This window comes from Geotrypetes seraphini, chromosome 9 (genome assembly GCF_902459505.1).
Source record: "Geotrypetes seraphini chromosome 9, aGeoSer1.1, whole genome shotgun sequence".
Classification (NCBI taxonomy): Eukaryota; Metazoa; Chordata; class Amphibia; order Gymnophiona; family Dermophiidae; genus Geotrypetes; species Geotrypetes seraphini.
In genome coordinates, this window is record NC_047092.1 from 74,681,906 (window position 1) to 74,694,283 (window position 12,378).

Sequence of the window (12,378 nt, forward strand, 5' to 3'; positions counted from 1 at the left end):
CCTTTTGTTGTCTGGTCATTATTAAATCTTGTATGGTCCCAAGCTCTGGTTGTCTCCACCCCTGAAGGCCTGCCTGTCCCCCCTGAAGGCCTGCACCCAAGGCCTGCCTGTCTCCCCTGAAGGCTTGCCTGTCCCCCCTGAAGGCCTGCACCAAAGGCCCCACCCCTGAAGGCCTGCCTGTCCCCCCTGAAGGCCTGTACAACCCCCCCCTCCCCGAAGGACTGCACCCCCCGGAAGGCCTGCGTGTTTCCCCTTGCCTCCCAGCATCAATTTACCTAATTTAAGCAGCCTGGATAAGATCTCTAGGTGCTAGCAATTCTTTGCAAGCTTCCATCGGGTCTTCTGAGATGCCTTCTCTCTGCTGCGGTCCCGCCCCCTCCTCTGATGCAGCTCGCAAGTCGCAGTTTGCCAACCACTGCTCTAGGGTATACAATATGCTAGATGTAATTTACTTAGATTTCAGCAAAGCCTTTGATACGGTTCCTCATAGGAGGCTCTTGAAACAAACTTGAAGGGCTGAGAGTTAGGACCCAAAGTAGTGAACTGGGTTACTTATGCCTAACAAAAAAAAGTCTTCAAAGACTCCAGCTTATCCCGAATACTGCAGGCCAAGTTGATCTTTACAAAACTGCAAATCTGACCATGTCTCCCCACTCCTGTTCCAATCTTCACTGGCTCCCAGTGATTTCCGAATCCATTTCAAATGCTCCTGCCTGGCTTTTAAGATCATTCATGGCATCCTTCCTCCCCTAATCCCACTGTCCTTTAACTCCTCGATGTCCTGACTCCACCAGACCCGCCCAAAGATATAAACTATCCTTCCCCTCTCTGCACGGTATTCTCTATGCAGGTAAACTGGGAAAATCTCTCTCTTCAAAATCACGAGGTCTCTGGAACGACTTTTACTATCCTGTTGCGGAACCTGGGCTCTCTCCAACTATTCCGCAAGCAACTGAAAACTTGGCTCTTCTCTAACATGTAATTCTATTTTCCCCCTTACCTTCTTCCATTCTATATATAAGCTCATATAAACCTTTTCCTTTCTCTTCTTATATTTTAAGTTCTTGTAAACCATGCCGAGCTCCACTTCCGTGGAGAGGATGCGGTATATAAACTTAAGGATTAGTTTAGTTTAGTAATAGACTCTCCAATTGCTTCATATAAAATACAACAGGAAGTCTCATGCTCTGTTTAATTTCCTCCTCCATAGGGCTGCAAAAGAAATTTTTCAATCATACTTTAGCATTTCAGGTAGCTTCCCACGACAAAGAACACAGTTGAAGACTTATCTTTTTTCTAAGTACTTGGGTCAGTTAATTTATTCCTGTCTTCTAGACTATGTTTACTGTTTATAATCTTTTGTAAACCGCGTTGAACTTACAGTTACGCGGTTAATAAGCACAATGTTATGTTATGTAGTAGACACAGAAGAGGGATAGAAAATATGAAAAAGGATCTGCAAAGTTAGAGGAATGGTCTCATGTCTGGCAACTAAAATTCAATGCAAAGAAATGCAGAGTAATGCATTTGGGGATTAATAATCGGAAGGAACTGTATATGCTGGGAGATGAGAAGCTGATATGCATGGATGGGGAGAGAGGGACCTTGGGGTGATAGTGTCCAAAGATCTAAAGCCGAAAAAAACAGTATGACAAGGCGGTGGCTGCTGCCAGAAGGATGCTGGGCTGTATAAAGATAAGGCGTAATCTAGTAGAAGGGAAGAAGGTATTGATGCCCCTGTACAAGGTCGTTGGTGAGGCCCCACTTGAGTATTGTGTTCGTTATAGGAGACTGTATCTGGTGAGGACGTAAAAAAGACTTGAAGCGGTCCAGAGGAGGGCAACAAAAATGACAGGAAGCTTGCGCCAGAAGACATATGAGGAGAGACTGGAAGCCCTGAATATGTATACCCTCACATTACTATATGTTATTATTTTATTAGGTCATAAGCCACCTAGAAGGTGGCTTATTACCTAAACCGTGCCGAGCTGTACATCTGTGGAGAAGATGCGGTATATAAACTTAAAGTTTAGTTTAGTTTAGTTTAGTTTAGAAGGTACTCCCAATAGGCGAAATAGTAAGTGAAAATAAACTGAAACTATAAAATACAATATGTTATGCATACCTATGAGAGTGTACAGGAAGTTACCAGTTCCCCTTAACAACACTCCTTCCCTAAGAATCTAGCTCTCGAGAACTCAGCTTGGCGGGTATGGTTCAGGGAGGTCAGATAAAACTCCATAGAAACATAGAAGATGATGGCAGATAAGGGCCATAGCCCATCAGGTCTGCCCACTCTACTGACGAACCCCCAAGTCTACTGTCCTAGGGATCCCACTCCTGGTGACAGGTTCCCTTGGCTTAACCCTCTAAGGGATCCCACATGGGCATCCCATTTGCTCTTAAATTCTTGCACGCTGTTTGCCTCGATCACCTGCACAAGGAGCTCGTTCCAAGGATCAACCACTCTCTCGGTGAATAAATATTTATCCCAGGACAAGCAGGCAGGTATTCTCACTAGTGGGTGATGTCATCCGACAGAGCCCCGATACTGACGTCTCACAAGCATATTTTGCTTGAAGAAACTCAGAAGTTTCGAGATGCCCGCACCGCGCATGCGCCAGTGCCCTCCCGCCCGATGCTCCGGGCGTGTCTCCTCAGTTCTTTTCTTTCCGCGGAGCTGAGAAGTTTTACTTCAATTCTGCGCTGACTGAATTCCCGTGTTTGCCTTCTAATTGCCGCGATTTTAGGTTTATTTTACTCTTTATCGTGTGTTTTCTTTGTTTTTATTCTTTTTAAAAAAAAAAATTTCTTCCGGCGAGTCGGCCGGGTCGGCCACGTGGCTCAGGCCCCGCGTCTTCGATCTTACAGCGGAGCTTTTTCGGCCTATGTCCCGGCCAATCACCGGTTTTAAAAAGTGTAGCAAGTGCCAGCGCGCAATTTCGCTGACGGACCCGCATCGACGCTGTCTGCAGTGTCTTGGTCCAGAACATTTCCCGAAATCGTGCCGGCCTTGTTCCACTCTTACAGCGCTGGCGTTTAAGCAGCGCTGTCTATTGTGGGAGTCGATGTTCAAGATGGAGGCTGCTAAAGAACCTTCGGCTTTGACTTCATCAGCCGCTTCGCCTTTCCATGCGAAGCCAGCTGCTACTCCTGCTACTCCGGGCCTTCTGAAGCCGGCTTCGTTCACTCCGGCTTCGGCCCCGAGTTCGGCGCCGGTGCCTGTCCCCGTCTCCTCGGCTCAGGTACTGCCTTCCACCATTCCGCCCGTGGTCATTAAGGTGCCGAAAGCTTCCAAGCAGAAGCACTCGACCACGAAGGAGTGCGAAGACCGTGCTGGAGGACCCCCTTTCGGTGCGGATCCCTCCATATCGGCTTCGTTACGGCCCCTCTTGGAAGCTCAGTTTGTCAAGCTCATGCAAACTATGGGACCCAGGTTAATTGCCTCCATCCAGGGTGACCTCCCGGTCCCGATTCTGGGAGGCGGACACCCCCTCCTCCTCCTCCTCGCCGGTCAATCTCGCTACTTGGCGAGGAGGAGCGACGTAGGGCGGCCGGTCCCTCGAGGCGGGCTTCCTTCAGCGACATGCCTCCTTTGGAGCCCATTACGCCTCCACGCCAACAGGGCGGGAATCCTCCTGTGGGTAATCGAAGCCCTGGGCATAGCAAGTCTCAGGAAGAGTTCTTCCGCACCCCATACCAGGCCTGGGCTGCGTCGTGTGACGCGTTGTCTGTTCCACCTCTTCGATCTACAGCTTCGAGTCCCATTCACTCGCTGGAAGCTTCGGGGGACCATGCGAAGTATCGTCATTCTCGCTCCCCCTCCAGGCACCGTGAGGGGCATCGGTCCAAGCATTCATCACGGCACTCCTCGCGCCATTCTGAGGTTTCGCCGCAGAAGAAGCTACCACGTTTGGGGTACTCTTCCTCTGACATATCTCCCCCGGAGGGACCGGAGTACGAGGAACCATCTACCTCTTTTTCTCCCTGTCGGTCCCAAGTTTCTCTGGATCCTGAGGCCTCAACTTCGTCCAATCCGTCTCGGAGACCTGTATTGGCCGACCAGTTGTCTTTTTCTTCTTTTCTCCGACAGATGGCTGATGACTTGGATGTTACTTTGGACACTGGGTCTCGATATTCTAAGGAGTATCTCGACACCATGCACTTGCCTTACCCCCCTGCAGAGTCTCTTCGACTGCCTCTCCATAAATTGCTTGACCAGACATTTATGATATGTTTTGAGACACCTTATTCTATTCCTGCAGTCCCGGGCAAATTGGATGCCCGATACCGCATAGTCCATCACAAGGGGTTCGAGGGCTCTCAACTCTCTCACCAATCCCTGCTGGTCGAATCCTCCCTCAAACGTTCTCATCCCTCCCAGGTGTATGTCTCTGTACCACCGGGTCGTGAGGGCAGGATGATGGACAAGTTTGGGAGAAGAATCTACCAGAACTCGATGATGGCTTCCCAAGTTCTTAATTATAATTTCTACTTTGCTTCTTATTTGGAGTTCTTCTTGCCTGTACTTCGAAAATTTACTCCCTACATCGATTCTCAGGCTCGATTTGAGTTCGAAGAAGTGGTAGCCTCGCTTTCCCAGCTTCGTCTGCAGCTTATGCAATCTTCGTACGATGCCTTTGAGCTATCGGCACGTGCTGCTGCCTGTTCCGTGGCCATGTGTCGGTTGGCATGGCTTCGGACCATCGACATGGACCCGAACCTCCAAGACAGGCTTGCCAATGTGCCTTGTGCGGGAGCGGATCTGTTTGATGAGTCCATCGAGACGGTGACAAAGAAGCTTTCAGACCATGAGAAGTCTTTTCAATCTATCCTTCGGCCTAAGCCTAAGCCTCAACAGTCTCGGCCTTCTAGACCGCCCTTGATTTATCAGCGGCGTTACACTCCGAGGCAGACTCCGGCTGCGAGGCAGCCAGTGAAGCAGCAGCCTCCTCAGAAGGCTCAACAGAAACCTCAACCACCGGCTGCACCCAAGGCTACTCAGCCTTTTTGACTCCATCCCAGGGAGCATAACCGACCTCGTTCTGCATTCCCCTGTTTTTCCCATCGGGGGTCGCCTCCACCATTTTTTTCATCGATGGGAGGCTATTACCACCGACCTCTGGGTCCTTTCCATCGTAAGAGAAGGGTACTCTCTTCAATTCCATCGGGTCCCTCCGGACCACCCTCCAAGAGAGTATCCTTCCAACTTGACGCAGACCGCCCTCCTTCTTCAGGAAGCTCAGGCTTTGCTCCGGCTTCGGGCCGTTGAGCCAGTCCCGGTGGACCAGCATGACCGGGGTTTTTACTCCTGGTACTTCCTTGTCCCGAAGAAGACGGGCGACCTGCGACCTATTCTGGACCTTCGGGTCCTCAACAAGTTCTTGGTCAAAGAGAATTTTTGCATGCTGACCCTTGCTTCTCTCTACCCCCTCCTCGAGCAGAACGACTGGTTATGCTCTCTGGATCTCAAGGAGGCCTACACTCACATTCCTATTCATCCGGCCTCCTGCAAGTTCCTCAGGTTTCGGGTGGGACATCTGCATCTGCAGTATCGAGTGCTTCCATTCGGCCTGTCCTCGTCTCCCAGAGTCTTCACCAAGTGTCTGGTGGTGGTGGCCGCTGCACTCTGGAACAGGGGTCTTCAGGTGTTTCCCTACCTCGACGACTGGCTCATCAAGGCCCCCTCAGCTCCAGAGGTCATTTTGGCGACCCTGTCGACAATTTGCTTCCTGCAGAGTTTGGGCTTCGAGATCAACTTCCCCAAATCTCATCTCCAGCCCACCCAGTCTCTCCCCTTCATCGGGGCAGTCCTAGATACCATTCGACTCCGAGCATTCCTTCCTCCTCAGCGCATGGATGCTCTTCTTCATCTCTGCCAGTCTGTGTCTTCTCGCCAGTCCATCTCGGCGGGACACATGAGGGTCCTCCTGGGCCACATGGCCTTTACAGTTCATGTGACGCCTTTTGCCAGACTCCATCTCAGAATTCCTCAGTGGACCCTGGCTTCTCAATGGACTCAGGTGTCAGACCCGTTGACTCGACACATCATCGTCACTCCTGCTCTTCGGCAGTCTCTACTTTGGTGGATGACCTCTTCGAATCTATCCAGAGGTTTGCTGTTTCACACTCCTCCCCACCAGAAGGTTCTCACGACAGATTCCTCGAACTATGCCTGGGGGGCTCATCTGGATGGGCTTTGCACTCAGGGATTCTGGACCAGTGCGGACCGACTCCATCAAATCAATCTTCTGGAGCTCAGAGCCATCTTCTATGCTCTTCAAGCTTTTCAACATCTGCTGCACGACATGGTGGTCCTCATTCGCACAGACAACCAGGTCGCCATGTATTATGTAAACAAGCAAGGGGGCACGGGAACGGCCTCCCTTTGCCAGGAAGCTCTCAGAGTCTGGGATTGGGCGGTTCGCCACAATGCCTTCCTCAAAGCTATATATATTCAGGGGAAGGACAATGCCTTGGCGGACAACTTAAGTCGTCTCCTCCAGCCTCACGAATGGACTCTCCATTCCAACCCCCTTCATCAGATCTTTGCACAATGGGGGACGCCTCAGATAGACCTCTTTGCGGCTCTCCACAACTTCAAACTGCCTCAGTTTTGCTCCAGGATCTACACTCCTCATCGCCTCGAGGCAGATGCCTTTCTGCTGGATTGGGGGAATCGCTTCCTGTATGCGTTTCCTCCATTTCCTCTCATTCAAAAGACTCTGGTCAAGTTGAGATCCGACCATGCCACCATGATTCTGATAGCTCCTCGGTGGCCCAGACAACTTTGGTTCTCCCTTCTCCTTCAACTCAGCAGCAGGGAGCCGGTGCTTCTTCCAGTGTTTCCTTCACTACTTACTCAACATCAAGGTTCACTGCTTCATCCCAACCTGCAGTCTCTCCACCTGACAGCTTGGTTCCTCTTAACGTAACTCCTCATCAGTTTTCACAGGCGGTGAGGGATGTCTTGGAGGCTTCCAGGAAGCCTGCTACTCATCAATGCTACTCCCAGAAGTGGACTAGATTTTCTTCCTGGTGTGTTTCCAATTCCAAGGAGCCTCAGCGAGCCTCCCTATCCTCTGTATTGGACTATCTTCTACACCTGTCTCAGTCTGGTCTCAAGTCTACATCTATACGAGTCCACCTGAGTGCTATTGCGGCTTTCCATCAGCCTCTACATGGGAAACCTCTCTCTGCTCATCCTGTGGTTTCCAGATTTATGAAAGGACTTTTCCATGTCAATCCTCCTCTCAAACCCCCTCCAGTGGTTTGAGATCTCAATGTTGTCCTTTCTCAGCTTATGAAGCCTCCTTTTGAGCCTCTCAACAAGGCTCCACTTAAGTATCTCACCTGGAAAGTGGTTTTTCTGGTGGCCCTCACGTCTGCTCGCAGGGTCAGTGAGCTTCAGGCCTTAGTGGCGGATCCACCTTTCACAGTATTCCATCATGACAAGGTGGTCCTCCGCACTCATCCGAAATTCCTGCCTAAAGTGGTCCTCTAGAGTTTCATCTCAACCAATCTATTGTACCTCCAGTGTTTTTCCAAAGCCTCATTCTCATCCTGAAGAATCAGCTCTTCATTACTCTGGACTGTAAACGTGCTTTGGCTTTCTACCTGGATCGCACCAAACCACACAGAACTGCTCCTCAACTTTTCGTCTCCTTTGATCCAAACAATTGGGACGACTGTAATCGAAGTGTACCATCTCCAACGGATGGCGGCTTGTATCTCTTTCTGCTATGCCCAGGCTGGATTACCCCTTCCCTGTAAGGTCACAGCCCATAAGGTCAGAGCGATGGCGGCCTCTGTAGCCTTCCTCAGATCGACACCGATTGAGAGATTGTAAGGGCTGCCACTTGGTCCTCGGTTTCATACATTCACCTCTCATTATTGTCTGGATACTTTCTTCCAGAAGGGATGGACAGTTTGGCCAAACAGTGTTACAAATTTATTCTCCTAAGTTGCCAACTCTCCCACCATCCCATTGAGGTTAGCTTGAGGTCACCCACTAGTAAGAATACCTGCCTGCTTGTCCTGGGATAAAGCAATGTTACTTACCGTAACAGTTGTTATCCAGGGACAGCAGGCAGCTATATCTCACGTCCACCCACCTCCCCTGGGTTGGCTTCTCTGCTAGCTACCTGAACTGAGGAGACACGCCCGGAGCATCGGCGGGAGGGCACTGGTGCATGCGCGGTGCGGGCATTTCAAAACTTCTGAGTTTCTTCAAGCAAAATATGCTTGTAGAGACGTCCGTATCGGGGCTCTGTCGGATGACATCACCCACTAGTGAGAATAGCTGCCTGCTGTCCCTGGATAACAAACTGTTACGGTAAAGTAACATTGCTTTCCTGGTGTTGCCATGAAATTTCCCACCCCTCAGTTTGAGCGGATGCCCTCTTGTGGCTGAGGTCCTTTGAGAAAGAAGAATCTCTTCTCCATCATCGATAACGGCCGGTAATATACTTAAACGTCTCGATCATGATCTCCTCCTCCCTACGTTCCTCGAGTGAGTACAGCCGCAAAGATTTTCAGCCTTGTCCTCGTACGATAGATCCTTGAGCCCCGAGACCATCCTGGTGGCCATTCCGTTGCACCGACTCTACTCTCAGCACATCTTTTCGGTAGTGGGGCCTCCAGAACTGCACACAGTATTCCAAATGAGTTCTCACCAGAGACAAGCCAGAAAAGCATGGTTAAGACAGGAGCAGCCCTCTATCATACGCCTTTTTAACTATGATATAAGGTAACAGAAGCTTTATTTATGCAACCTGTGAAAGTCCTGTCCTTTCTAGCTAGTCTTGGTTTGCTTATGTTGAAGTCAAGACTTTGTTGAACATTAATAGAGCTTTCATTTTATGTTTAAACCATTTGTATGGTTATGTTTGTGGAAGCTCCATGTCCAACCCTTGCTTACACTATCATAGCCCCCTTGCTACATTTGGATACCCACAATAACAGCATGCCACTTTTAGCTGAGTTGGCATGTCTGCACTAATCAGTGCAACTACAATTAGCATGTGCATAACTGATTAGATGCAGTGCAGGATTTTCATATGAGCCTTTACCGCCTACAAAATAAGTGGCGGTAAGGGCTCATACATTAATTTTTGTTAATGGCCCTGTGCTAATGGAAACATTAATGCATGGCAATTAAATCATAAAATGAAAATTAGCCATTTTTTGTCTGTGGGAATGGACCAACATAAGGACATACTAAGGCTACTTTTTGCCACAGCTTTGTAAAAGGTCCTTATATTAATCTAAAAGCTCTGCTTTTTAATTTTTGGACAAAATGGAATGAGTGGCAATCTTCCTTCTACAGTAATGTTAAAGAAATTGTGACATACTTCAAAATATAAAAACAAGTTTATTGAAAAAGTTAAGCGTTAGTAACTTTGCATTAAAATGTTGTTGTGAGCATCACAGAATGTTTTGCTAATTATTTGTTTAATCTCCTAGGGATATTTTTTAATGATTTTTTTTCTAAGTGTCTGATTAGTTTAAATGGAGACATTTAATCTTATCTTAGAAAACCTCTCCAAAATCTTTTTTCTTTTCTTATATAGGTTGTACAGCTCATCAGTGCTGAAATTCTTCCATATGCTAATTTTATTCCAAAGGAATTTGTGGGCCAGATAATGGCTATGCTTAACAAGGGCTCAATACATTCACAGTCTTCTTCGTTTACAGGTATGTTACTGGAATAGTAAAGGAGTAGACAAAAAATAGATTATTGTAAAACTGTTCTCCTTTTTTTTTTTTTTTTTTTTTTTTTTTTTAATAAACCACCTATTCACATCAAATGGCAGCAAACTAACAAACTGAATGATAACAAACTATCAGGATCTGATGGTATTTGTCCTAGAGTTCTCAAGGAACTCAAGAATATGACATCTACTCGTGATCTTTAACTTATAGAAATCTGCCACTTAGAATAGATCTGGATTTTAGAACTAAAGGGGAGCTAATATAATTCCACGTTAAAAATAAGAAACAAAGATTAGGATTAAATAGTTCATAGGCAGCGGAACGCTTTTTTGTTTTGGGGGGCCCAAAAGCTCTGCCCCAGACCCTGCCCCCATAATAGTACTAATTGTAATACCATTTTTTCCATTCATTTTTCATATATATAATTTTATTAACAACACATAATGGTTAGCCATAAAATTAAACTACCGTATTTGCCGGCGTATAAGACGACTGGGCATATAAGACGACCCCCCAACTTTTACAGTTAAAATATAGAGTTTGTTATATACTCGCCGTAAAGACTACCCCTTCTTCCGCACACCTTCTCTACCGCCCCGGGTGCAGCACAGCCGGCCAGGTCCCCTTACTTTTGTGGCACTTCCCCGACCGACCGACAACAGCCCCGGTCCGACAAACCTCCCTGCCCTTAACCGCGAATCTAAATTACCTTCTTACAGCTGCTGTAAGAAGGTAATTTAGATTCGCGGCTACAGGCAGGGAGGATTGTCGGACCCGGGCTGTTATCGGTCGGTCGGGAAGTGCCACAAAAGTAAGGGAACCTGGCCGGCTGTGCTGCAACCGGGGCGGGGTGGGCCGCTCCTCTCCCTTGGTAGCCACTCGAACCGCGAGGCTACTCTCCTTCTCCTTATCTGCCCTGCCTGCAGCACAGAGCCGAACAGAAGTCTTCCCGACGTCAGCACTGACATCGGAGGGAGGAAGGACTTTGTTTAAGCCCTCCCTCCCCTCCGACGTCAGCGCTGACGTCGGGAAGACTTCCGTTCGGCTCTGTAGCTGCAAGCAGAGAAGGTAGGGAGAAGTAAGAGCCGCGTACATCCAGAAGACTGAGTACATCCATCCCGCGACCCTCGGAGGCGTCCCCATGGGATCGCCCGCGACCCAAGGGGGCGTCCCCACGGATCCCCCGATCCTAGGGGCGTCCCCGTGCAGCTCTCTAATGTAAAGTAAGGGGCATGTAAGACAGTACCCGGCGTATAAGACGACCCCCGACTTTGGGGAGGATTTTAAGGGTAACTGAAAAGTCGTCTTATACGCCGCAAATACGGTATATAAAGCATACTGTATACTTCTCAAAATTCATTCCTAACCAGAATACCTGCCTTGGTCACACATGCAGAACACAGATAACCCCTATGCAAATATAGGGACCACAAACTAAAAGTACTGATATAGACAAATGAAATCTTAAGATGCAGAGACTCTGCATGCAGTACAACCCAGAGAAAAATAGAAACAAATGCATTTCTCTTGAACAGTGCAAAATATAAATAGCAGATATAAATAAATTCTCAAAACTGACAAATTCAATCACTAAATTGAAAATAAAATCACTTCTCCTAACTTTGTTGTCTGGTAATTTTATTTTCTAATCAATCTATTCCCAGTCTCTTGTTGCACTTCCTTCTGTCTGTGCTCTTAACTGTGTATCCAAGGCCTTCTTATCCATTTGCTGTTTTTCTCTTCTTCAGTTTCTGCCCTACATCCATCTTTAACATTAACCTTTATCATTCAACTTTCTTCCATTTTTCTGCTTCTCAAAATCTATCTTCTTTTCCATGTCTTCCCTTCCCATCTAGCCATGTGTATCATCTCCACCCTCTTCTCCCCTATTCCCATCTATCCATAAGAAGCATTTCTTCTTATCTCTTCCCTGCCACACCCATTACTGTGCACCATTTTCTCCCTCTGTCTCCCTCTCCCCTCCATCTCTGTGCACCATCTCATCCCTCTTTCTCCCTCTTCCATGGTCAGACATCTCTGTTTTTTCTCTTCCTATAGTTTAGCATCTTTCTCCTCTCCTTCCCATAGCCTGGAATCTGTCTCCTTCCTGCAGTCTGGCATATTTCTCTCCTCTCCTTCCATTTTGTGGTCTGGCATCTCTCTCCCCATTCCAGTGGTCTGGCATCTCTCTCTCCTTCCCATTCCACTAGTCTGGCATCTCTCTCTTGCCTCCTTCCATTACCCTTCTCTGGAATCTGACATCTCTCCTTTCGAGTCATCTCTCCTCCCTCCCAGTGTAACATTTCTCACTCCCTCCTCTCCATCACTATCATGTCCAATAATTCTCCCTGTTTTGTCCTTTCCCCATGTATACCATCTCTTTCCTTCCCACTCCACACACTTATGTCCAACAATTCTCTTTTTCTCTTCCCTCACCCACCGGTAGCATCTCCCTTGCATCTCTATTTCCCTCCCTTCCTAACCTTGAGCCCTTGCAGCCTGTGTCCTTCCCAATCCCCTCCCAGCCCGTGCAGCATCTGTCCTTCCCTGCCTTGTTGTCTAGTGATTTTATCTTTCTAATCATCTCATTTCACATCTGTAATTCTGCTTCTCTGTGCTCTGTCTATTTATGCTTTCTTTTTCATTTTTTCTCCTCTTTACTTT

At 47.9% G+C, this 12,378-nt stretch overlaps 1 protein-coding gene across 2 annotated transcripts in view; it reads left to right on the forward strand.

Annotated features, from left to right (window-relative positions):
• The window catches only part of MON2 (MON2 homolog, regulator of endosome-to-Golgi trafficking), a 522,785-nt gene that overhangs the window by 458,145 nt on the left and 52,262 nt on the right, over positions 1-12,378 (forward strand). For both annotated transcript variants that reach the window (XM_033958262.1, XM_033958263.1), the window contains one exon: positions 9,573-9,696. In XM_033958262.1, the coding sequence (XP_033814153.1) occupies positions 9,573-9,696 (124 nt within the window). The remainder of the gene's footprint in view (positions 1-9,572; positions 9,697-12,378) is intronic.